Below are 25,085 nucleotides of genomic sequence, written 5' to 3' on the forward strand. Positions count from 1 at the left end.
GTATTTTTGATCTTAAAATATATTTTTCCTTTCTATTTTCTACCTTTAATGAAATTTTATCTTCAGTACCTAAATCATAGTCTATTAATGATACACCGAGATTTTTTCTAATAAAGAAGTGCTCTATATTGTGAATATCGCTACAATTTCATAAATTAAAATCAATTTTGTTAATCAAAAATCCCCCACCCCTATGGCAAACCCTTAATAAAGCCAGCAACTCTAAAGGTTGGCAATCCTACAACATAAAACGGCAAAAAAAAAAAAACAAAAAAATAAAATGTCAACAATTTCAAGACACGTTTCTGAACGAGTTAGACAATTTTAATAAAAATCTATGAAAATCTCTATAAAAACGTATCAGAAATAAAATTTTGCTAAATATTTAAGTGAATTAAATTGTAAAAAATAATTGTTCAGCTACTAAAACATACAAAATTCCAAGGGCAGGGAAACAAATGTCACAGCAAGAGGTACAAACAAATACGGAATGTAAAAATAGTAATAAAAACAGAAAGCGAAAAAATAGAAGAAAACGTTCAGAAGGCAGTGGCCCAGCAGTTAAGTGTGAGCTAAAGGAAGAAGTTTTGGGAGCATCTGGTGACAGTACACAGGTCACAGTAAGTGAAAAAATGGAAAAGAAACCTTTGCACACTTCAATGGAACAATTGCGGGTGGCCCGTAAAGCCACCACACCAATTGCAAGTCGCAAAGCGGCCGGATCAAATTGGGAGGCTGTGGCGAAACCAAAAGCAACCGAACAAGAGAATGTGGCAGCCAAAGGTGAAGAAAATCTTGCCGAAGCCTCTACTTTAAGCAAGTCTGCACGTCATCGACAAAAGCGTCGTAATGCCGAACAAAAATATTTGTCCATGGACTGTGAAATGGTGGGAGTAGGTCTCAACGGCCAAGACGATATGCTGGCTCGTGTGTCCATTGTCAATAAACGTGGTGAAGTGTTATTGGACAAATTTGTAAAGCCTCAGGAGCCTGTGATCGACTATCGTACAAGTGTATCTGGCATACGGCCTCATGATATAGATAATGCCGAAGATTTTAAAAGTGTTCAAGAGGAAGTAGTACAAATGTTGCATGGTTAGTAATAATTTTTAAATATTAAACAAAACAAAGCTAAAGTATTATTATCTGTTGCAGGAAAAATTCTGGTTGGTCATGCTATACGCAATGATTTGGCTGTTTTGCATATAAAACACCCTCAGAGTTTTATACGTGACACCTCACGCTACAAGCCTTTGTGTCGTTTGGTGGCCAATGGTCGTACACCCAGTCTTAAACGTTTAACTCAGGCCATTTTGGGCAAGGAGATACAAACTGGCGAACACAATTCCGTGGAAGATGCACGCGCAGCCATGAGTATTTACAATTGCTTGGCCAGCGATTGGGAGGTGTATCTGAAAAGACATCAGCACAAAACAGGCAAATAACAAAGAGCTCTCAAACTCTCCACCCACCTAGTTATTAAGCTAAGCTAAAATGCTCGCTGTTGTTCACTGTTTTTTTTTATAATTTTTTGTCAGTAGTAACTAAAACGTTTAAATTAATGTGAATTTCCTTCCCTGTTAACTCGAAATTTCTTTTATTCTCAAAAAATTAAAAAGAAACTTGTTGGTTTTCAATATATTTTTTCAAAATTTATTTCAAATGTTATTCATACTTTTCATAAATCTTTTTTATATAAAAATGTATTGAAGATAGCTAAAAAAAATTATATATACACGGTTGGTTTATCCCTAGATATAACCAAAAGTAAATTTAAAAGAAGAAACAAATATACATACAATAAATATACATATACTTATTTCAGAAAATATGTTGGTTTTTTTTACGTAATTTTACTAATTTAGATCTGATGCAGATCAGTTTTAATCACTTGCTGCACTATCCACTTCCTCAGTATCGGTTTCTGAATTGGAGCTAGTGTCGGGTGGTGGTGGTGTTGTAGTGTCTTTGGGTGATGGAATTTCTTTTACAGAAATTTTACTATTATCCAAGGACCTAATGCGCTGCATTAAATGGAACCAAGGATCTTCGGTCATGGAGGGATGGCAATATGATGCAATGGGTGCATCATTTTTAAATTTCTGATGCTGTAAATATAAAACAGAAAATTAATAAAACTTTATTTTCAATTTAATGGAAAAAAATGCAAAACTTACATTATTTTTCTGTTGAAATTGAGGCCTTTCATTTCCACTTCTGGGACCATAACGCTGTTGTTGCTGTTGTGGGTTATAATTCTGATTATAATTTTGTCTGTTGTTCTGCTGACCATAGTTGTTATTGAATAAATTTCTACGATTTCCTTTAGAATTGGAATTTCTATAATTTTGCTGATAATACTTGGGATTATAACGACCGGGAGTTTTCTCATTTGATGATGGCGACATCGTTGCATTATTGTTCTGCGTTGTTCGTCCACCCATATCAAATGATATATAATCTTCTGATTGTGAGGGATATTGTTGCACTGGCTTGGCGTAAGGTGTATTATTATAATTAAATTGTTTTCTAGGAGTAGCCATTGTTGTTTAGCACTTGTGAATTGTTTACTGATTGTAGTTGAACTGCAGACAAAAAATATGTATCACAACAAAAGAAAACTATTTTTATACCTGCCTCTGTGTTTGACATTCGTAAAGGGATATTTTTAAAAGCAGAGTTGCCAGCCTTAAATGTTTGGTATTGGTGAAGGGAATTTTTTAAAAAGAGCTGCCACTCTTAAGAAAATTATGGGAATAAATCACAAGGCGTTGCCAACTTAAGTTTCGAAAGTAATATCATTTAAATTATATTTTAAAGTTAAAATTAATTAGAATTTAAATAAAAATAATTAGTAAAACAATAGTAAATAATTTCTATTTAAATTTAGGATTTAATATTAATTTTTAATACGCCAACGGCCTCTAATTTTCCCCAATTTGGTACCTTTTTATACAATTTACCACAGCAGGGATGGAAAATAAAATTTGTGTTCGGTATCAAAATAATATATATGCAAATAGTACTTTTTCAACTGTTGTATAGACAATTTCATATATAAAATACCGATTTTCTTTAGAAAATTATGAATTTCTTCAGTTGTACAAACGATTTTCTATACGCAATACTGTTCTATTGACAATAGTTTTTAGCAAAAACACTGTTCTACTAAAGACTTTCCATAAAAATTACTGATATATATAAATGTTTCTAGAGAAATGTTATTACACACAACAATTGTAATAGCAATAACTGTTATACACAAGATTTTCTATAGAAAATACTGTTATACTCAGGTTTTCTATAGAAGAAAATAATTTGAAAGTATCAAATGAGTCCGGGGAGTACTATGGTACTTTTGAATATGAAATGGTATCCAAAAAGTACAATCATATTAACTTTTCCATCCCTGTTAAATGCATTCGAGATGTGTTGAGTTTTAGTTGGAAATAAGTTTTGTACGTGTTAAGACCTTTGTTTCGTGGGCGAGTGTGTAATTTGTCGGAAATATATAAATAAATATCAAAAAATTGCATTTTCAAAATTCCTAGAAAAGTGTATAAATCTTCTATACAACAAAAAGCAATTAATAAAATTTAATAAATTACAACTAAAACGTGCTCGTAAACGAAAAATCTAACAAAAAGAAACCAAAAATATATGTAAATGATTTAAAGAAACGAAAAAAAAGTTGCTGAAAATTCAAGCCATAGTTCCTTTGTATTTAAATAAATTTAATTTGTGTTCAATTTGTATTTATTATTTGTGCATTATTAAGAAGAAAAAAAGAAAGTTGTTGTTGTTAAAAAAATATTGAAGACGAAAAAAAATGCAGCCAGACATAAAATTATTATTGAAGGGGGAAATGAATGTCTGCAAAGAAAAACCACAAAAAGTTAAAAAAAAATCACACAAGAAAAAATGTTGCCAACTCAGAAAAAGGGAAATTTGCTGGGATTAAAAAACGGGATAATGCATTTTATGTTTTGCAAGGATAATTATAAAAACATTTAGCAAATGGGTGGGTTTTTCCCATTAAGTAGAATTTTTGTCAGACACACATGTTTTTGACCGCTATTATTTGTACATTTACAAATAAACACATTTAGGTAATAAGATAAATTTTAATGGGTTGATTCTAATGAAATACACACATATGTACCTCAGGCAGTCATAAAATCAAGGATGTTTTTACCTAAATGCCAATTAAAGGCTAAAATTTTGCAAGCATAGATGCTAACAAAAACTATTAGTTAGCATTGGAAGATATGTATGTATAATTATTTACGAAAAAGGAATTAGTTTTGTTATTGCAACACCCGCATATTTTAAAAGATGGATGGATGGAAATGTTTCCTTATAAATCTTATATACTTAATTCACCCGTATATATATTTATGTTTATAAAACTGAAACATTTCTGTGAATAATAAATTGAGGTAATTTTTTGCAATAAAATACATTTAAAAATATTGGCTAAAAAAATCCGGAAATGGTTCAAATGTGTTAATTATTTGGAATACATTTCATATAATTTTAAAGCTATTTCTTTGAGTTTTTAAACGATATAAAAACAGTTTCGTTTAGATAACAAATATCGAAGATATGAGACAAAAAATTTGTATTTAAAATCACCTCAACTTTTTTTGTTTTGGCGTTCATAAACTAAATTTGTTCTATGTTAATTTCATTTTAAACATTTCTAAATTATTTCATTATACATTTTCTATAATCTATACTTAGAAAAATTGCAAACATCTCTAAACTGATTTCAACTGATTCATTTTATTTACATATACTAAAATAACTTTCTTACAGCTTTTGTCGTTGTCTCACAATTATTCTTACGTTTCTATGGCTGTTGTTTAAAAATATAAATTCTAATTCTTGTATAATTGAAATTAATTTCGAGGTTAAAGTGAAAACCCCCCTTTATTCTATAATTAAGCTTCTTTGCTTTCTTGGCAATACACACAAAAATAATCATTTCCGTTTTTTTCTTCTCTCTCTATAATAACATTGACAACATTGTTTGTTTACTTTTGTACGTACAAAAGAAAACAACAAAAAAAAAATCTGAAGTGCATTTGTGAGTGCCGGTATTAGGGGTTGCCAATTCTATTTAAAGACATCCCACATAAACAACATTCTGTATTACAATTTTATAGAAACAAATTAAGATACTCTAGGTTTTTATTAAAAAAAACAAAAATTACAAATTTTGTACAATATTTTGTTATTCTATTTATAGTTTATAAATAAAATCCCCAAAATAACATTACTTCCCCATTAATTTATGAATCAGCATTAATGTTGTCAATCTGTTTTGGGAGTGCAATTCACATATTTCTGCTCTCATGGAGAACAATTTTGTAATTTGTTTACAAATGTATGTGTTTGTGTGTATATATGTGAATTTCTGTATAACGCAATAGGGATTGGTCCAGGGATGGCAAAGTTGGTACAATTTGAAAATATATTTCTTCACACTAGTGAATGGTAAGTCGATTACGATTATGGTCGAAAATCGATTTTCAGGGTCTAAAAAACGATTATTTCGTGATCGATTATATACTCCGATTTTTATGCTGAAATCGATTTATGATAACGATTAATCGAAATAGAACTAAAATTCCGGAATTTTTAGTATTGTCTACGTTTTATTCTTTCTTTAAAATTTGCGAGATATTAATCTTCAGCTGACATCGGAAAATATTCACGGAGGACCTCAATTTTTAATGCGAAATTTTTTCAAACTTAAGAAATTTTTATAAAAAGTGCTACGAAATTTTTTCGATAATTTAAACTACGATGCTTCATTATCAACTATTCATTTGTTCATTGTAACTTTAAAAAAATACCGAAATTCTAGTTTTTGTACAATTAATGTCGAAAAAGTACAATTTTTAATGCTAAATGGTACAATTTTTAAATTCCATTTGCCATGCCTGGATTGGTCATGTCTCCATTCGTTTTTGTCTGTCTGTCCGTCCATCCATCTATCCATCTGCTTTTTGTAAGAATGAATCAATTTTTATTTTGAATAGAAACTATTCTTTTAAATTGAATACTGGCTTTATTAATAAATTTTGATTAATCGTGTGTAAATGTGTGCGTTTGTTGGGTGATTCAAAGAGAGAGAATGTGAATATTGTTTAGTTACTTCATTCGTAGGAAAATGTACAAATTTAAATACGTTTGAACACGGATTAAACATGTTGTGTTAAAATTCTTTAATTTAATTTGTTTTTTTTTACATTTGTAAGTTGTACAAAGTACATGTGTAGCTACAAAGAAACATAAATTAGTGTCTTGTTTATAACAAAACGAAAAAAAGAGTGAAAAAGAAACAAAAAAAAAAAAAGATATATTGTTGCCCTCCAAAAAAATTACATATTTATACAACAAAAATTGAAGAAAAAAAATATCTAGAAATAAATAAAAATTCAATAGTTTGTTTGTGTTATTATTAAACTTTGTCAATTGTTGTAAATTAAGACACTTGTTGAGAATAAACATAAATTTTGGATCTATTCAACGAATTCAAGGAGCAACTATCAAGTTGCCCAGCGAAAACACGAGCAATTTGTCGCACTGTCCAGACGAGAGTGTGGGAGGCGGTCTCATCACTCAACGAAACATTAAATTTTGTGGATAACAGTGGTGGCAGCAGCGGTGACGTTGGATCGTCATCGATTGCTGCTGTACGAACGGTAGGTTCGGGTGACGGCCGCCACTACCACAATTCCGCCAATATGGGATCGGTTAAGTCACGTGCCATCACCTCGGCCGACACCAATCTGGTCGATGAGAATAATGTGGTGGCGTGCAGTTCTTCATCGAACTACCAGCAGCAACATCAACAACATCAGATCAATAGATATTGTGGTAACGGCAGTAGTTTTTTGCATAAAAATGATTTGCGTTACGACATTGGTGGCAGTTCCCAATATCATCCGGTACGTCAGCCCAGCGTTAGGAGCAGGAGTCAACAGCCCATGCCTACCGCTGAGGAATTGGATCGTAGATTTACAAAAGTTTTGGTAAGTTTATGATGATATTTGAATAGGTACCTAGTTATATAAAAAAAAATTGTGTAAAAATTTGAAATTCAGTGAATTATAATAAACCAGGGACTTTTTTAAATCAAATTTCTCACAGCTAAAACCAACATTTTTCAAATAAATCATTAAATTCAATAATGTATTAGAAAGATTTATAAAATACCATGTAGTTTAAATCTGGAAATTTCTTTGGAAAAGAACTTTTTCATATCAGAATATAGTTATATAAACAAATTTAAAACAGAATTATTGTCATTATTTTCTCAAAATATGAAAAATTTCAGTTGCGATGACATAAATTCGGTTACTCTAATTGTAATTCTTCTTTTTCAACTATTTTTCTTGTTAATATCGATATTAGTGAATGGTAAATCGATTACGATTATGGTCGAAAATCGATTTTCAGGGTCTAAAAACGATTATATACTCCGATTTTTATGCTGAAATCGATTTTTTATAACGATTAATCGAAATAAAAAAAATTCCGGCATTTTTAGTACTGTCTAAGTTTTTTGCTTTCATTAAAATTTCCAATATATTAATCTTCAGCTGACATTGGAAAATATTCACGGAGGACCTCATTTTTTAATGCGAAATTTTTTCAACCTTAAGAAATTTTTATAAAAAGTGCTACGAAATTTTTACCATAAAATTGTTGTCAAATGTTTGCCGTTACGGTTTATAAAATGAGCACCTCAACATAAAGGAGTAATAATACTCTTCCAAAATATTATTTTAATCCGTAATTATAGCAGGTCGATTATTAAAAAATCGATTATTGGGTTTGATTAATCGACTGTAAAAATCGAAATGAAAATGGTTGTTCGAAAAGTCGAAAATCGATTATTAGCTTTTCATACCATTCATTAGTCGATATAATGTCGATGGATATAAGCGAGGCAATCAATCACAAGAAATCTGTTTTAACTCTGCAGAAGTAATATAAAGAAATTCCCGAAATTTCTAACATGAAATCGAATATAAGCTAGTGAAAGACATATGATTGAACTAATAAAATTGGACTATAATAAAGACCCTGAAATTAGGCTAAAACTGGACTATTGATAATGACCTAGTCACCCAGCTATAGATAAAACAAGTGAGAGAGCTATATTCGGCTGTGCCAAATCTTATACACCCCACACGAAATTGTATTTTTAAGTAACCAAAATTTTAATTTTTTTTAAATTTCTTTTTAATTTTTTTTTAAAAAAAACTTTCAACATTTAAATTTTTTTTTTTAAATTTTTGACTGAAACTAATTTTTTTTGGTGAAAAAAATTCCAAAAAAAAATTTTAAATTTTTTTTGTGAAAAAAAAATTCGGATAAAATTTATTTTTGATATTTTTTTAAAAAAAAAAAATCGAATAAAAATTCTTTTTCATTTTTTTAAAACAAATTTTCAACATTTTAAAATTATTTTTAAATTTTTACTGAAAAAAATATATGAGAAACAAATTTCTTTGGTGAAAAAAAAATTCGGGTAAAATTTTTTTTTAAATTTTTACTGAAAAAAATTTTTTTTGTGAAAAAAAAAATTCGAGTTAAATTTTATTTTTCCTGATTTTGATCCATTGTAGGTCCAACTTACTATAGCCTTATCTACATCGTTGCAATGGTCTTTGAAATATCTATCAACATATATCCATATTGTCTATATTAATGACTTAGTAATTCAGATATAGAAAAAAATAGGCCAAAATTCGAGGTTACAATAGTTTTTTCCTTATACATATCTCAGCCATTTATGGACCGAATTTCACGATTTAAAATAGCAATCGAGCAGGGTCTATAGCGGATATATATGTAGATGTATGTATATAGTTTTTTGTTTTTTGAAATGCCTTTCATTTGATATCCATATTGTAGATGTTTATCTAGATATAGGTAAAAAACAAAACAAGTAATAATACTAAAGAATATAACACTGAAAAAGCTCGTAAATTTCGTCAAACTTAAACAAAGTAGAAACGGAAATAAGATTAAAAGAAAGCTTTAATATAAGTCCTTTATTCTATTTCTGGAAGAGACACTTACATCGACACAAAAGAGTGCTGATGAGGGGGTGGTAGCATTCCATTCAGCCGTGTGTCTAAATATAACTTTTTCAGTATTCTTTAGAATTATGAAAATTTAATAGAATAAATTGTATTTCTAAGGAGATCAATTTAATGAACTTGAGCCTAAATAATAATTAATAATATTAATCGGTAAAAAATAAAGGTATTTGTGTATATAGCAGATATATTGACGTCAATTGTTATGTTTATATAGCCTAACTTTACGTTCAATTCTCGATATTTATAGAGTCCAAGTTTCGCTTTAATTGAAGAATTTATTCTAGGACTTTCTGAATCAGAACTTTTGAATAGAATTGGAGTTACGGCTTCTTTTCTTTCTATTAAGAAAAGTTTACTAAATAAATCTTACTTTTGTTTCGCTGTTTCTCCTTATCAAGTCTAGTAATTAAATTTTATCAAAAATAACTTGAAATTCCTTTACAATTTGTAAACAAAATCAACATTTTTACAAAATACAATGAGGAATGCAGTGACTCATTCCTTAAAATTTAAAAAAACACTTACAAAATCGCATTAGGAGTAAAACGATTAAAACAATCATTAAGCTTTTTCAATGTCCTAGATTTATTACAATATAAACAACAATATTTATTCAAACGAAATAAATTTTATTTATAAAAACAACAAAACAACACAAAAAAAAGGTGTAAATAAATAAAGTTTCACATGCAGCAGCACGAAATTCAGAAAACAAATAACAACGATTTGAAAAAACACAATAAAACAAAGTAAAGGCGAATTAAATGTATGACAAAAAAGGGGGTTTGGGCATTTGGAATGAGGTGCAGAGGGGGAGAGAGAGGAGGGCTACCAAGGAATGGAAAAACTCAGTAGGTATGATATCATAAACAAATTTTGGAATATATACAAAATAAAACACCCACATATGTATACAATATTTTCAGAGAACTACAAACAAACATGTGAAGAAATCTTACTTACATATAGGAGCAGTAATATGAATATAAAGCTGAATGTATAGTAAGTCTGTAAATACAACAGCATGTGTACACATTTATTCGCGCTTAATGTACCAGTCAAGTCATGAGTATTTCCCATCAAAAAAATTGTGATGTGATCACAGGCAGCCAGTCATTGTAGAGAACACGCATGAAAGGTTTTTTTTTAAGCATTGCATTAATAATAATATTAAATTGCTAGAATATAATTAAGTTTAATTTGTGTTTAACAAAAGCAACAATATTAAATGTTAATTTTGTAATTAAAAAAGCTCATCATATAAAGCTAAAGTTTATGATTGCTTTTTAACCATTAGAATTTATATAAAATGTTATTTTACTAGTCTGTAAAATGTCAACTCCTCCATGCAAAATGCCAAATGTCTGCAAATGGCAAAAAAGAATCTAAAAACACTTCTTGCATACCAGTCATTTATTATTGACTGCCTGGGCTGTTTGGCTGTCTTAGTCGTAGAACATAAAACATTCCAATAAACGGGTTTTTGAACAAAAACAAAAAAAAAAACTCATTTGGTTCAAGTACACCAAACTATTTGCTACACCTTTTCAATTTGATATTTGCTTTTTTTTATAACTATACATTATTTTTTTAATATATATGCATACTCTAATTGTATGGACAAATATAATATAAGAGTCTATATACAATACAACCAAGTGAATGTCAATTAAATTGTTAAACTACAGCTAAACTTTTTTTAAAAAAAATAAAAATCTATCTAATATATTGCCATAAACAACCACTCGCTGCCTCTATTACCCTAATTCTATAATTTGTTTCATGTTCACTGGTTTAAGGTAGCGAGAGAGAGAGAGCGTCCGCCAGTCAGTCAGTCAGTTAGTCACTCAGCCGGTTACACACTAAAACTAAAAGTGTTTCACAGTATTGATGCTGAAATTCATGATAGTATGGCTCATCTGATGCATGACACCATGGAGCCTCTATTATATAGACTCGACTCCATTTGAATAATTGAAATTTGAAAAACTACAGTAATTCAAACAGTTTGTGACAAAAAAAATGTTCTTTTATAGAGAATTAAACTTATTATTTCAAACATTATTATTCAAAACCTTACTTTCTACATTATTCAAAATAATTCTAATCTAGTTTACCTTTCTAAGGTTCCATCAAGTGTTTATGTAATACACTTTAAACATAAATAAATGTTTTATTATTTAATGGGAAAAACAAACCATGAATTTTAATGTTTTTTTATACAAGTGGTCAATTCACAATGTCTCCTATCATGTCATATTGTCATAATGTCCTAATATTTCACAGTGGTTTGAAAATGTTGTTGCCTTTCAAGCTAAAAAATTTTCTAAAATAATTCTATGTTATCGTAACCAACCAGCAGAGACCTACTTCGAACGCCTTCGAAAAGCCGAAACGCCGAAGCGCCGATTCGTGAAATATTAGGACATTATGACAATATGACATTATAAGATACCTTGTGAATTGATCAAATATAATTAAAGTTGAATGAATAGAATGATTATTTCATTGATCGACATTCTTTTTCGTTATTTTCAAAATACTCGTGTGATTTTTAACACAATAAAAATGAAACCATTAAATGAATAAGTTATGTGGTCAAGTACGTCTTATGCAAAAAAAAATGTATTCAAATTAGAATTTAAATTCTTTAATGTCTCTAAATTGAGTTAAATTTGTTTTACTTTCATATTTGCCGCATTTTATAAGAGAGTTCTTGCAATTTAACGATTTAATAGAATTAGGGAAGTAATGAAAATACAAAAGTAAATATTTAGTTTGAAAATATGTTTTTCATGGTCTATACCATGATACAATAAATGTAGAAGGTAGAATCACTAGGGAGAGCTTTCAATATTTAGCCCTATAAAGTCAAACTTTGATTTTTGTTTGTTTTTAATATTTGTTTTATATTTTCTATTGTTTGACGTTACAAGAATTGTATAATTGAGAATTTATTTTCTACTGACAGTACCTTATATTATTGTGTCATGGTCTATACTTAATTCCATATCCTTTTAGACTGGAGTTACACCTTATATCAACAGACTTTTTTCTTTTTATTTCAATTTCATTTCATCTCTTCACATCTAGTTCACAGCTAGTTCTATTACTAAAGGTATTTATAGACGGCAATACTGAGTATTAATATTTGTCAAAAACTCAAGCATAGAGAAAATATACATAGAGCGGAAACTAGAAAAAAATTACTCAAAAAAGTTACATACATAGAGAAACATAGAGCGGAAACTAGAAAAAAACTCAAACAAAAAAATTACTCAAAATAATCACACATACGAGTGTTGTTTACTAATACATAGTTTTTTCTACTAATACATTCTCACCACTTAGGTTTTTGACAACTGAGTTAGGTCTTTGACATCAGAGTTTCCGCTCTATGTCTATCCTCTATGGTTACATATACGAGTGTTGTTTTTGTTTTCACATAGTTTTTTTTACTAATACATTCTCACCACTTAGGTTTTTGACAACTGAGTTAGGTCTTTGACAGCAGAGTTTCCGCTCTATGTGTTCTCTATGAACTCAAGTATCATAATACAGTTTCATCGTCTAAACAAAATTTGTCGGTATTTAAAATTTGTCGGTTTTTAAAATTTGTTTGAAAACATTCAAAAACTTTTTATTTTCATATGTATCGGGTATCAGAGCTATAAATAAATAATTCTTTTTGATTTTAATTCATTATGAATTAGCTAAATTTTGAATTAATTCATTGAATTGAAAAAATGAATTGAATGAAATTTAAAACTAATTACAATTGTATTTAAAAAATGAAAAATTTCAAAAATAAAATTTCCCCAGTTGGATATTTTAGGAATTTTGAAAATTGTCATAGGAATTCTTAAAAAAAATATTAAAATTTAAATTTTATTTTCAAAACGAATTACAATTGTTTTAAAAAAATGTATTTTTTCAAAAATAAATTTTTCTCAGTTGATTACTTTAGGAATTTTGAAAATTGTCCTAGGATTTTTAAAAAAAAAATAAAAATTAAAATTTATTTTCAAAACTAAATAGAATTGTATTTGAAAAATGAATTGAATGAAATTTGAATCAATTCAAACGAATTAGGCAGAAATGAGTTGCAATTCATTTCCAATTCATTTGAATTGAATTGATTTTGAATTAATTCAAATGAATTAGAAAAAAGAATTAGAAATTCAAATGAATGAATCAAAAATGTGTTGCAATCAAATTCAAAAGGGAATGAAAAATTTCTTCTACCAAAATGAAAATATCCAGTACAAAAATTTAAAAGCCTTGTCCTGTATCCGCGCCTGATCAATGAAAACATGGTGTTTGGAGTTTGTTTCTTCAAGAAGAACTGATTTTATTTTGAAATACCGAACGATTTCAATAATATTTTAAATTTGAAAAGTGTTAATACTCAGTATTGCAGTCTATAAATACCTTAAAGGTTATCACAATGGATCATAAGGGTATCCGAGGGATAATGTACTTCTTTTAGTACACACCCCTTCAAATCTATTTATCTATCAATATTTTAATTTGTTTATTAATTATAGATAAAGGGAAAAAACATTAATATATTGCCTAACTTTTAGCCTTGACTCTTGAATTATTGCAATCAGCATTCTAAAAGCTATTTACTTTCTATTTTAACAAAGCTATCAAATTACGTTTGTAAACAAACCAACAGCAAGCACTATTTAATTATTGTCCAAGTATTCCCAAGGTAATCAGAGTTTTAAATATTTACAAAATACAAATATTGTTCTCTACTAAAACAAGAAAGCAATTTAAATTTATAATTTTTGACCTGGTTACGCATTTGTACGTCCTCTAATTCACTCTATTTATTTTATTTTTATTTATTACAAACAATTGACAATCATAATAATTATATCTGCTCACAAACTCTACCTTTAGTACTGGGTATAGAAATCTGCATGACTGACTGACTATTTGTCACTGATTGTATGCGATCACTTTATTTATTATTGTATATTTTGTATAAATATATTTATTTAATGTAAATATTAGTAGAACGGAAACGAATGTTGTTGGAAATGAACTAAGTATGAGTGATTGTCTATGTGTATGAATGTATTTATTTATTTATTGTAGACATACTCGTACAATGTTCAATTGTTAATTATTATAATTTTTTATTACTTTTTACTATATGTATAAGATTTCTATATATAAATACATCATAAAGGTTGTTTTTTTAAGACCGCTAGATCTGGAAATTGTAAAAAATAACACAAACTGTAAAATTTAATCAAACATGGTCTTAACCTTTAAAAATGATTTTGGCCATTCTGGATGTTCATTTTTGGGAAACTTTTTCGATCATTGATGGCTGTATGTTACGAATAACATGAACAATGTTGGCCTGCAAGTTATAAATTGTTGCTGGTTTATCAGCATAAACTTCAAATGGCGCCTTAGGAAAGAATAGGTGTCAAAGAGAGGTTTCAATTGACAGGTCCATTACTTGAAATCAAGTTATCACCAAATTTTGATTTCTATAAAACGCCGTATGTCACGTAGCGCCATCCTGTTGAAACCACATCTCGCACGGTTAAATGTCATCCATATTTTCAAACAAAAAATCTTAATCATGATGCGTTAACGATCTCCATTGATCGTAACGAGAGCTCCAGCTTCATTTTTGAAGAAATAAGGTCCGTTATTTTAACACGTGCATGTACTGAGCCTTGTCCCTTTTGGATTACAATGAGACTGTCTGCTAGCTGGTTCAAAGTAGTCTACGTATTGGATTCACACACCAGTTACCTAGAGTCAGTTACCTTACTAGCTACTTAACTGGATAATTCAGCTACATAACTAGTTATTTTAACATGTAATAAGAAATTGGAAAGAACAATTTAATTTCCCGATTTTAAAATTTTGGTTATTTCTGAAATTTTTATAGGAATTCTTAATAAAAAATGTTAAAATTTAAATTTATTTCCAAAACTAATTAAAATTGTAATTGTAAAAAGCATTTTTTTTAAATAAAATTTCCGAAGTTGGGTATTTTAGGAATTTTGAAAATTGTTTTAGGAATTCTTAAAAAGAAATTTTAAAATTTAAATTTATTTCCCAAACTAATAACAATTGTATTAAAAAAATGTAAAATTTCAAAAATAAAATTTCCCCAGTTGGGTATTTTGGGAATTTTGAAAATTGTCTTAGGATTTTTTTAAAAAAATTTTAAAATTTAAATTTATTTTCAAAACTAAATAGAATTGTATTTAAAAAATGTATTTCTTTTAAAAATAAAATTTTCTCAGTTGGGTATTTTAGGAATTTTGAAAATTGTTTTAGGAATTTTTTAAAAAAAAAATAAATTTTAAATTTCTCTTCAAAACTATTTAAAATTTTATTTATATAATTTATTTTTTTCAAAAAAAAAAATTTCCCCAGGTATATATTTAAATTTTATTTTCAAAACGAATTACAATTGTTTTTAAAAAATGTATTTTTTTCAAAAATAAAATTTTCTCAGTTGATTATTTTAGGAATTTTGAAAATTGTCTTAGGATTTTTTAAAAATTTAAATTTATTTTCAAAACTAAATAGAATTGTATTTCTTTCAAAAATAAAATTTCCCTAGTTGGGTATTTTGGAAATTTTGAAAATTGTTATAGGAATTCTTAGAAAAAATTTTAAAATTAAAGTTTATTTTCAAAACTTATTAAAATTTTATTTAAAAAAAGTGTAATGTATTCAAATATAAAATTTCCCCAGTAAAGTATTTTGGGAATTTTGAAAATTGTTATAGGAATTCTTAAAAAAAATTTTAAAATTTAAATTTATTTTCAAAACTATTTAAAATTTTATTTAAAAACTGTATTTTTTAAAAAATAAAACTTCCCCAGTTGGGTATTTTAGGAATTTTGAAAATAATTTTAGGAATTTTTAAAAAAATTTTTAATTTATTTTCAAAACTAATTACAATTGTATTTAAAAAAGGTATTTTTTCAAAAATAAAATTTCCCCTGTTAGGTATTTTAGGAATTTTGAAAATTGTTTTAGGAATTTAAAAAAAAAAATTTTAATTTATTTTCAAAACTGATTACAATTGTATTTAAAAAAATGTATTTTATTCAAATATAAAATTTCCCCATTTGGATATTTTGGGAATTTTGACAATTGACTTCACGCTAGCTACCGGTGTGTATAAAGTAACTAATTGATGATTAGATATTAGTGAGATATCAGTTAACCCTTTTGTAATTTCTATCGGGCTTAAAAAAACACCCTTTTCATGCATATTAAAAATATAATTATTTGTATTTTTAAACGTAAGAGAAACCTTGTTGTTGAATATTACATAAAATACTTTAATAGGATACATTTTATATTTAAACACTCATTTATTCATTCATTCACTCATTTATTTTTGTTTAATTGTTTGTATGTATTTTTTTTAATGGAAAACTGATAGATAAATAAATAAACACAACCTTCTGAAAAGAGTTGTATGACCAATATTCATATACAAATCTATAGAGCTACCAGTCTTTTTTTTTAAGTTCCATTTTGCAAAAGTGTTTCTTTTTATTTTTCATCTTTATTATTTCTTATGCTACTATTTTTCCAGGAAATCTAAATATAGAAATGTGTTTTATAAATGCAATATCTGTTTTGTTTAGTTTTCGTTGTTGTATGTTGTTGGCTGTTAAATTTTGTATTTTACTCATTCATTTATTGTACAATCACATATTTTTTTTATTTATTTATATTTTATTTTATGAATTTTTGCACAAACATTACTACGGCTAAGTGACACTGACAGAAAAGAATGGTGGTGTAATAATTTACACATAATTTATGGCTAATTCTAACGCTCACACACATATTATAGAGTGGCTTGGCTTGGCTTGGCTGTCTGTTGTCGCGTTTGCTGCTGCATACTTTTACAAGATTTTATGACTCAGTCGGAGACTTGGGTAAATTGATACGCTTGGGCTTGTTATTTAAGGAGGTTGCTATCAGTGTTTTATGGTATTGATTAGTAATAAATCATTTATAGGGGAAACATCTTAAAGCAAATTTTTATTCAAAATGATAGAATTATATTTAATAAAGAGTTAGCAATAGCCTAAATGCAAAGAGTTACATTACAGTTAAAAAAATCTGTATGAAAAGAATCAGGATTCATTGGCGATTGATACATTGATGTAAGAAAAACAGTTGTTCCTTCACAATTGAGAAATGTGTCTCAAAAAAACAACGATTGTAAATCGCGAAACATTGAAAAATCATCATTAAAAGATTAATTAACGATTGAAATATATATGTATCTGCATGAAAATAGCAATAATTTAATCAAAATTGAGAAGCCTTTTTAAATTAATCCAGGATTCCGATTGAAAAATTTGTTCTGATACAAAATTAAAAAAAAATATTTGTAAAAATTAACCCCCTGTCTATACCTGAGAAATATTTATTATAACAATTAATGACGTTTGTTGTCAAGACAAAGTTGTCTGAGCAGAAGCACTAACAATTTTGTCATAACGAAGCAATAATACTAATAAATGGCGACTATACCTAATATTTTTTTTATCTTGACAACCATTTTGAAGTTTATCATGATAAAAATTTATCAGGTATAGACAGGGGGTAACAGGATTCGAAAGGAAAACAATTTTCAGAATTTTATATGAAAATCACTCAGTTTTAAAATAATTTTTTAGTGTCTTTCATACAAAAATTTGGAAATTGTTTTCCTTTTGTGTTTCTGAATCACAATTAAGAGCCAAGACTCATTCACGATTGAATAATGTGTTTCAAAATCTGTACAAAAAGAGACAAGAAATAACTGTCATTAAAAATCGTCAAGAAAAGCATAAAAGGGATTCATTAATGTTAAACAAATCTGCATGAAAAGAGCCAAGCGATTAATTCATGATTGAAAAAGATTCAGGATTCCGATAAAAAAACTCTACCGATTCGAAATTGGGGAATATTTGTCGATTCTATCGATTCGATCTAAAAATATTTTATAAAAAAAGCTAGCATACGGGTAAATAAATGTGTATTTTTAAAGAGCCTGGATACGGTTGGAATATATAAAAAGAACAATTAATTTAAAATTTTTTAAAAAAAAATTTTTTTTTGAAAATTTAAAATTTTTTTTTTTGAAAACTTAAAAAAAAAAATTTCAAGAAAAGCATGATAGGGATTCATTAATGTTAAACAGATCTCCATGAAAAAAACCAAGCGATTAATTCAGGATTGAAAAAGATTCAGAATTCCGATAAAAAAATCTCTATCGATTCAAAATTTGGAAATATTCTACAACAATATTCTCGATTCGATCTAAAAATATTTTATAAAACGAGCCAAGATTCGGGTAAATAAATGTGTATTTTTAAAGAGGAATATATAAAAAGAACAATTATTTTAAAATTTAAAAAAAAAAAATTTTTTTTTTAAATTTAAAAAAAATTTTTTGAAAACTTAAAAAAAACATAATAGGGATTCATTAATGTTAAACAAATCTTCATGAAAAGAGCCAAGCGATTAATTCAGGATTGAAAAAGATTCAGGATTCCGATAAAATAAATCTCTATCGATTCAAAATTTGGAAATATTCTACAACAATATTCTCGATTCGATCTAAAAATATTTTATAAAAAGGGATTCGGGTAAATAAATGTGTATTTTTAAATTTTTTTTTTAGAAAATTTAAAAAAAAATATTTTTTTCAAAATTTAAATTTTTTTTCAAAATTTAAAATTTTTTTTTTCAAAATTTAAAATTTTTTTTTCAAAATTTAAAATTTTTTTTTTTCAAAATTTAATTTTTTTTTAAAACATAAAATTTTTAAAATATTTTATTTCAAAATTTAAAATTTTTTTTTTCAAAATTTAAAAATTTCACAATTTTTTTTTTAAACTTATTAGTGAAAAAAAATTTTTATTAAAAAATATTCGGGTTAACAAATATTTTTCCCGATTTTGACCCTTATATTCATCGTTGCAATGGACTTTGATATCCATATTGTCTATATTAATGAGTTAGTAATCCAGAAATAGATCAAAATTAGGCCACAAATCGAGGTTGTGCCGGTTTTTTTCCTAATATCTCAGCCATTTGTGGGCTGATTTTCTCGATCTTCTCTAGCATAAGAATTCCCGATATATTGATGTATAAATCATGTTTATAAGTTATTTGGGGGCTACGTCATTCCGTTTTTAATTTCTAATGTATATAGTATATTCTGCAGTATCGGAGTAGATATAGCCATGACTGTCTGTCCGTCTGTATGTTGAAATCATCTTTCTGAAGCCCTCAAATAACTGACATACATGATTGATAAATCAATATAATCGCTATTGTCCCGGTTTGGTTGCTATTCATTTTCGGAAAAATCGGCCCTTAAATGGCTGAGATACTACGACTTCCACAATTATTGACATATTTTTCATCGATATCTGCATTACTACATCATTAACATAGACAATATGAATAACTAAGACAATATGAATAACGCGGAAATTACGGCCGACATTGGGTCAAAATCGGGAATAATAATTTTAACGCGAATTTTTTTTTCATCCAAAAAAGTTTTTTTTTTTCATAAATTTTTGTCATTATTAAATTTTAAAAAAAAAAATTAAAAAAATTTTGGAAAAAAAATTTGAAAAAAAAAATCAAAATCAAAATTTTAATTTTGTTTACCTAAAAAATATTTAAAATTTTTATTTGAAAGTATATGTTGTTGAAGATTCGGCATCGAATACATCTTTTTTTACTTGTTTTTTTTGTAAAATCCGTCATAAATTTATTTAAAAATCATACATGATATAAATTATGAATTAAAATTCAACTGTTGACAATAAACAACCAACCTCATTAGCATTATTTAGGAGTTTATATCAAAAGTTTGGCAATTAATTGCCAATCAAATAATTTGGCAAGTAATTAAGCAAACATCTCCATTTTGAGATAAACTAAAAAGGTTTACAGACAAATTTTTCCAATAAAAATGAAGAAAAAAAAACAATTTTTTTTAAACACTATATTTGGGAAAATTAAGTTATTTATTATTGAATTTTATTGAATTCCCAATTTCCCATTGCCATCACTCTCTTCATTTTACAGTGTAAAAAAAAAAATATTTGTGTTTCTTTTTTTTTAATTTTATTATCATTTTATTGCTATTTTGCATGTTTGTTTGTTGGTTTGTTTGTGAATTTTATCTTTCAGTAATAAATATAACTTCAGTCGTACAAACAAGAGCTTGAGATCACCATCCATCCAACCATACCCATTACCACCACTATTGCTTTATATTCATATGCTTTACATATGAATATTGTGTCCATATTTTCTTTGTTGCTGCGGCTTTCCAACTTACAATGCTCACTCACCACATTCACATACTTATAAACTCGTATGTGGTCTAGTACGGGAAGCCTCTTAAATGAAGAATTTTTTCTTTTCATTTCATTTCTTTAATTTCATTTCATATTGATCTTATCGTTTCTTATTTAGCTTCGTTGTTTGTATGCTGGAAGCCTAGTAACTGATGATGTTGATCTATATTTAATTTAATTATAACCCAATTATATTGTTGTTCAAATAAACAATATTATGCTAATTTCTCGTTTTTTTTGTTTGTACATATAGAAAACAGTTTCCTCTCAAGATCATTATTGTGTAGATACTTTTTTTTGCATTTATAGCTTGTAAACAATAAAAGTCACATGTTTTTTTTGGAGGGGACTGGTGGTGTTTGAAGGGGTTAATAATTGAGAAATGTTTGTTTAAAAATTTGAGTATCATTTTGTAAGAGTATGACAAAATTGAATTTGGAAAAGATCAATTGCATGATCTTTCCACATTGCAGGAAATTGAATTGTTTTTTTTTATTATTGAAGAAACGAAGTATATATTATTTACACATATTTCATTATTTGGAAGCAGTTTAAACTTCTGTTGCCTTTAAAACGAAATTTTGACTAAATCAGAATAAAAAGAGCCAGCAGATTAGGTTTTAAAAAATTAGTATACTGAAACACGATTTAGGTGGAATATTGGACTAAAAAGAGCCATGACTCAACTCAGGTGGGAAAATCTGAATAAACTGAAAAATCAGAGTTGAAAGGAAATGAATGGTGGAAAATCGGAATAAAAAGAGTCTTAATTCATTAAGACAATTCAGGTTAAAAATGGGAATAAAAAAGCATCATGATTCAGATAAAAATTCATGTTAAAAATCTGTATTAAAAGACCAAAAAATTTCATACTAAGAAAAAATTTTTCTTCAAAAATCTTGTTCACTAATCAAGATCTTTTCTTATTTAGTGAAAAAAGCTTTTTCTTGCAATTAAAATTTTGACTAAACAACTTTTTTCAACAACTAAATGTCTTTTAGTCTTTTTTATTAAAAACTTGTATCATTAAAAATCTTAATTCACTGAGAAAGCTTTTTATTCTCATATTTTTTTTTACTTAAAAATCGTTTATTTTTAATAAGGTATTTTCAATAAAAAGCTTTTTCATTTATAAAGTTTTTTTTATATTGAAAAGCTATTTTTCCTAAAAAGCTTTTTCATCTAAAATGGTTATTTTCACAAAAAAAATTCATCTGAAAAAGTTATTTTCACTTAAAATTTTGTTCAGCTAAAAAAACTATTTTCTCTGAAAAGCTTTTTTTTTAAAAAGCTATTTTCAGTAAAAAGCTATTTTACATTAAAAAAGCTATTTTTTGTTTAAAACATTTTTATTTCAAAAAGTTATTTTCGCTAAAACCCTTTTTCACCCAAAAAGGCTATTTTCACTAAAAAGTTTTTTTATCTAAAATGCTATTTTCACTAAAAAGCTTTTTCAATCAAAAAGTCTATTTCAACTAAAAACCCTATTTTCTCTGAAAAGCTTTTTTTTCTAAAAAAGCTATTTTCAGTAAAAAGCTTTTTTACATGAAAAAAGCTATTTTTTGTTTAAAACATTTTTATTTCATAAAGTTATTTTCGCTAAAAAGCTTTTTCACCTAAAAAGGCTATTTTCACTAAAAAGCTTTTTCAATCAAAAAGTATATTTTAACTAAAAACCGTTTTCGTCTAAAAATTAATATTTTCTCTAAAATCTTTGTCATTTAAAATAGTCTATTTTCACTAAATGCTTTTTTCATTTAAAAAGGCTATTTTCACTAAAAAACGTTTTCATCCAAAAAGGTTATTTTTACTAAAATTTTTAATTTCAAAAAGATATTTTCACTTAAAAGCTTTTGTATCCTAAAAAGCTTTTTGAACTAAAAAAAAACTATTTTCACTAAAAAGATTATTCATCTATAAAATAAATAAATATTGTTTTAATTAACATTTTTTAACGACTACTTTTATTAAATAAAAACTTTTTCTTTTTATATTTTTAGGCCTCCATGGATTTACCTCCCGATAAAGCCAAACTTTTGAAAAACTATGATGATGAAAAGAAATGGGATATAATTTGTGATCAAGTAAGTTTTCCTCCAACAGTTGCAATAAACTTTTTAAAAACTTAATAAAATTTCTACAAATTCTAGGAAATGGTACAAGCAAAAGATCCACCTTCACATTATCTCAACAAATTACGAACATATTTAGATCCCAAAGCCTCAAGAAGTCATAGAGTAAGTGTTGTTTTTAAACAAAAACAATTAAGGATTTTACAAAATTCCCTAAAGAATGATTTGAAAAATAATGAAAACTACAAAAAGTAGCATTTTTTAAATCATTTTCTTAAAAGAGGGAAATTGTTTTTAAGTAAAAGCCTTAAATGTTGGTTGAAAGAGACGACCCCTATTAGATTTAATTTGAAATTGGTAACACTATGTTTATACTAAACTTTACAAACAAAAAATACTTAAAATATTTCTTCAACCAACTTGTATTATAGTAGCTAATGCTTATTTTTCTTAGATAATTAATTAAAAATTAATACTTTTTCCATTTCATCCTACTCACACCAACACCAACACTTACACATACACAACTCTACTCATAAACTAAACTCCTATTTACTTTTATTTCTATCTTGCTGGAACACTACTTCTGGTAATGTCTGCTCTGCTCTGTTCTGTTACTATTAATGACACAACTGCACTGTGATGTTTTTGTTCTCCTAAAACCTTCTTTCTTCATCATTTTATTATAATATCCCTCTAACTCCTTAACACTCTGCCTCTCTTCCTAATTCCTGCTAAAATGTTCCTACTCCATGAACCGTCAATGTACACTTACAGCTTTACTTCCTCTACTTTTTTTGCCAGAAACGTAAGATGGTAGGCGAATCGACATCCACACAAGTGTTGCGTGATCTTGAAATTTCTTTGCGCACCAATCACATTGAGTGGGTAAAGGAGTTTCTAGATGAGACCAACAAAGGTCTAGATGCTTTGGTGGATTATCTGAGTTTTCGCCTGCAAATGATGCGTCACGAGCAGAGGGTCCAAGAGGCGCTCAGCGAGTCCGATGAACGTTTGAATCTAAACAATAGTGGCTTGGGCAATCTGAGCAGTGATGGCCTGGGCACCTCTGCTTGTGTCAGTTCGAATATTGGTGGCATTAGTAATGTAAGTCTGACGGAGTCGTCACGTTACCAAAACAATCACTACTCGTTCAATGGCTTTTTACGACCTGCGCTGGCCGAGGTTCTCGATAGTCCCAACATTAAGCGCCGTTCCCGCCATATGGCCAAATTAAATATGGGAGCTTCAACTGATGACATACATGTGTGCATCATGTGTTTGCGTGCCATTATGAACAACAAATATGGCTTCAATATGGTGATACAACATCGTGAGGCCATCAATTGCATTGCGCTCAGTTTGATACACAAATCGTTGAGAACAAAGGCATTGGTGCTTGAACTATTGGCTGCCATTTGTTTGGTCAAGGGTGGCCATGAGATTATCTTGTCGGCTTTCGATAATTTCAAGAATGTTTGCCATGAAAATCAACGTTTCCAAACATTGATGGAGTATTTCATGAACTTTGAGGCTTTTAATATTGATTTTATGGTGGCCTGCATGCAATTTATGAATATAGTGGTGCACTCGGTGGAGGATATGAATTATCGGGTACATTTGCAATACGAATTTACCGCCTTGGGCCTGGATAAGTATTTGGAAAAGCTAAGACTCACAGAGTCTGAAGAACTAAAAGTTCAAATTTCTGCCTATCTGGATAATGTATTCGATGTGGCCGCTTTAATGGAAGATTCTGAAACAAAAACGGCTGCTTTGGAAAGAGTGCAAGAGTTGGAGGATCAAATTGAAAGGGAAATCGATAGAAATTCAGAATTACTTTATAAATTAGCGGAAATGGAAACCGAGGTTAGATATTTAAGAACGGAACGTGAAGATTTAATGACTACCAAATTGAAATTTGATGAGGAGGTCTGTACGCTGAGACGTATTCTAAAGCAAAACGAACAAGAACTGAAAAAACGAGAATCTCTGCTGCAAAGCAAAAATCTAGAATTACAAACTTTATCACGTTCCCTGCCACGTTCGGGTTCTGGTGGTGCCGAAGGTTCACTGGTTAGTGATATCTTACTAAATAGTTCACCGGTGGAATGTGTTTCACCGCCACTACCACCACCACCTCCTCCCTTGCCGGAGGCCATTAATATAGCACCACCTCCGCCGCCACCACCCGCTCCACCAGCACCGCCACCATTACCGGGACCCGGGGATATGTTTAACAATTTTGCTCCACCACCGCCGCCACCATCTCTACGTGCCTTGCAGTCCATGCAACATCCCAACAATCTTCCCATGTCATTCCAACCGCCGCCTCCTCCAGTAGCCGGTTTCATGCCAGCGCCCGATGGCGCCATGACCATCAAAAGAAAAGTGCCAACCAAATACAAGCTGCCCACCTTAAATTGGATAGCTCTCAAGCCCAACCAGGTAAGTTTTTTTTGAAAAGAAAAAACAGGAAATTTTATGCTAAATCATTTATATTT

General features: G+C 28.3%; 3 protein-coding genes across 9 annotated transcripts in view; 2 read left to right on the forward strand and 1 right to left on the reverse strand.

The window, feature by feature from the left end:
* The first annotated feature begins 292 nt into the window (after nt 1–292).
* LOC135954680 (uncharacterized) lies at nt 293–1,829 on the forward strand. Its single transcript, XM_065504894.1, has 2 exons — nt 293–1,095; nt 1,156–1,829. Exons 1-2 carry the CDS (start codon nt 459–461, stop codon nt 1,443–1,445), a joined length of 927 nt encoding a protein of 308 aa, XP_065360966.1. The 5' UTR covers nt 293–458; the 3' UTR covers nt 1,446–1,829.
* LOC135954681 (myb-like protein Z) lies at nt 1,624–2,589 on the reverse strand. Its single transcript, XM_065504895.1, has 2 exons — nt 2,178–2,589; nt 1,624–2,108 (listed from the first exon to the last, which is right to left on the reverse strand). The coding sequence occupies exons 1-2, from the start codon at nt 2,541–2,543 to the stop codon at nt 1,884–1,886; spliced, it is 591 nt and encodes a 196-aa protein (XP_065360967.1). The 5' UTR covers nt 2,544–2,589; the 3' UTR covers nt 1,624–1,883.
* Nucleotides 2,590–3,432: 843 nt separating this feature from the next.
* Frl (formin-like protein) overlaps nt 3,433–25,085 on the forward strand; it is a 34,676-nt gene continuing 13,023 nt past the window's right edge. For 4 of the 7 annotated variants that reach the window (XR_010576277.1, XR_010576278.1, XM_065505328.1 and 1 more), the window contains exons 1-5: nt 3,433–3,662; nt 6,267–7,043; nt 22,510–22,593; nt 22,660–22,746; nt 23,359–25,029. Coding sequence is in view for 5 of the 7 variants with exons in the window: in XM_065505328.1 (XP_065361400.1) it covers nt 6,756–7,043; nt 22,510–22,593; nt 22,660–22,746; nt 23,359–25,029 (2,130 nt within the window). In the remaining 2 variants the exon portion in view is untranslated. Of the gene's footprint in view, nt 3,721–6,266; nt 7,044–22,509; nt 22,594–22,659; nt 22,747–23,358; nt 25,030–25,085 lie in introns of all 7 variants that reach the window. The other 3 variants (XM_065505331.1, XM_065505333.1, XM_065505329.1) reach the window with 2 other exon arrangements.

This window comes from Calliphora vicina, chromosome 3 (assembly GCF_958450345.1).
Source record: "Calliphora vicina chromosome 3, idCalVici1.1, whole genome shotgun sequence".
NCBI classification, from domain to species: Eukaryota; Metazoa; Arthropoda; class Insecta; order Diptera; family Calliphoridae; genus Calliphora; species Calliphora vicina.

Excerpts from the sequence above, each read along its gene's own strand:
- LOC135954681 (XM_065504895.1), bottom strand. The coding sequence starts at position 2,543 with ATGGCTACTCCTAGAAAACAATTTAATTATAATAATACACCTTACGCC. Across the intron at positions 2,109-2,177 it reads AATTTCAACAGAAAAATAAT|CATCAGAAATTTAAAAATGA; the intron begins GTAAGTTTTGCA and ends TTATATTTACAG.
- LOC135954680 (XM_065504894.1), top strand. The coding sequence starts at position 459 with ATGTCACAGCAAGAGGTACAAACAAATACGGAATGTAAAAATAGTAAT. Across the intron at positions 1,096-1,155 it reads AGTAGTACAAATGTTGCATG|GAAAAATTCTGGTTGGTCAT; the intron begins GTTAGTAATAAT and ends TATCTGTTGCAG.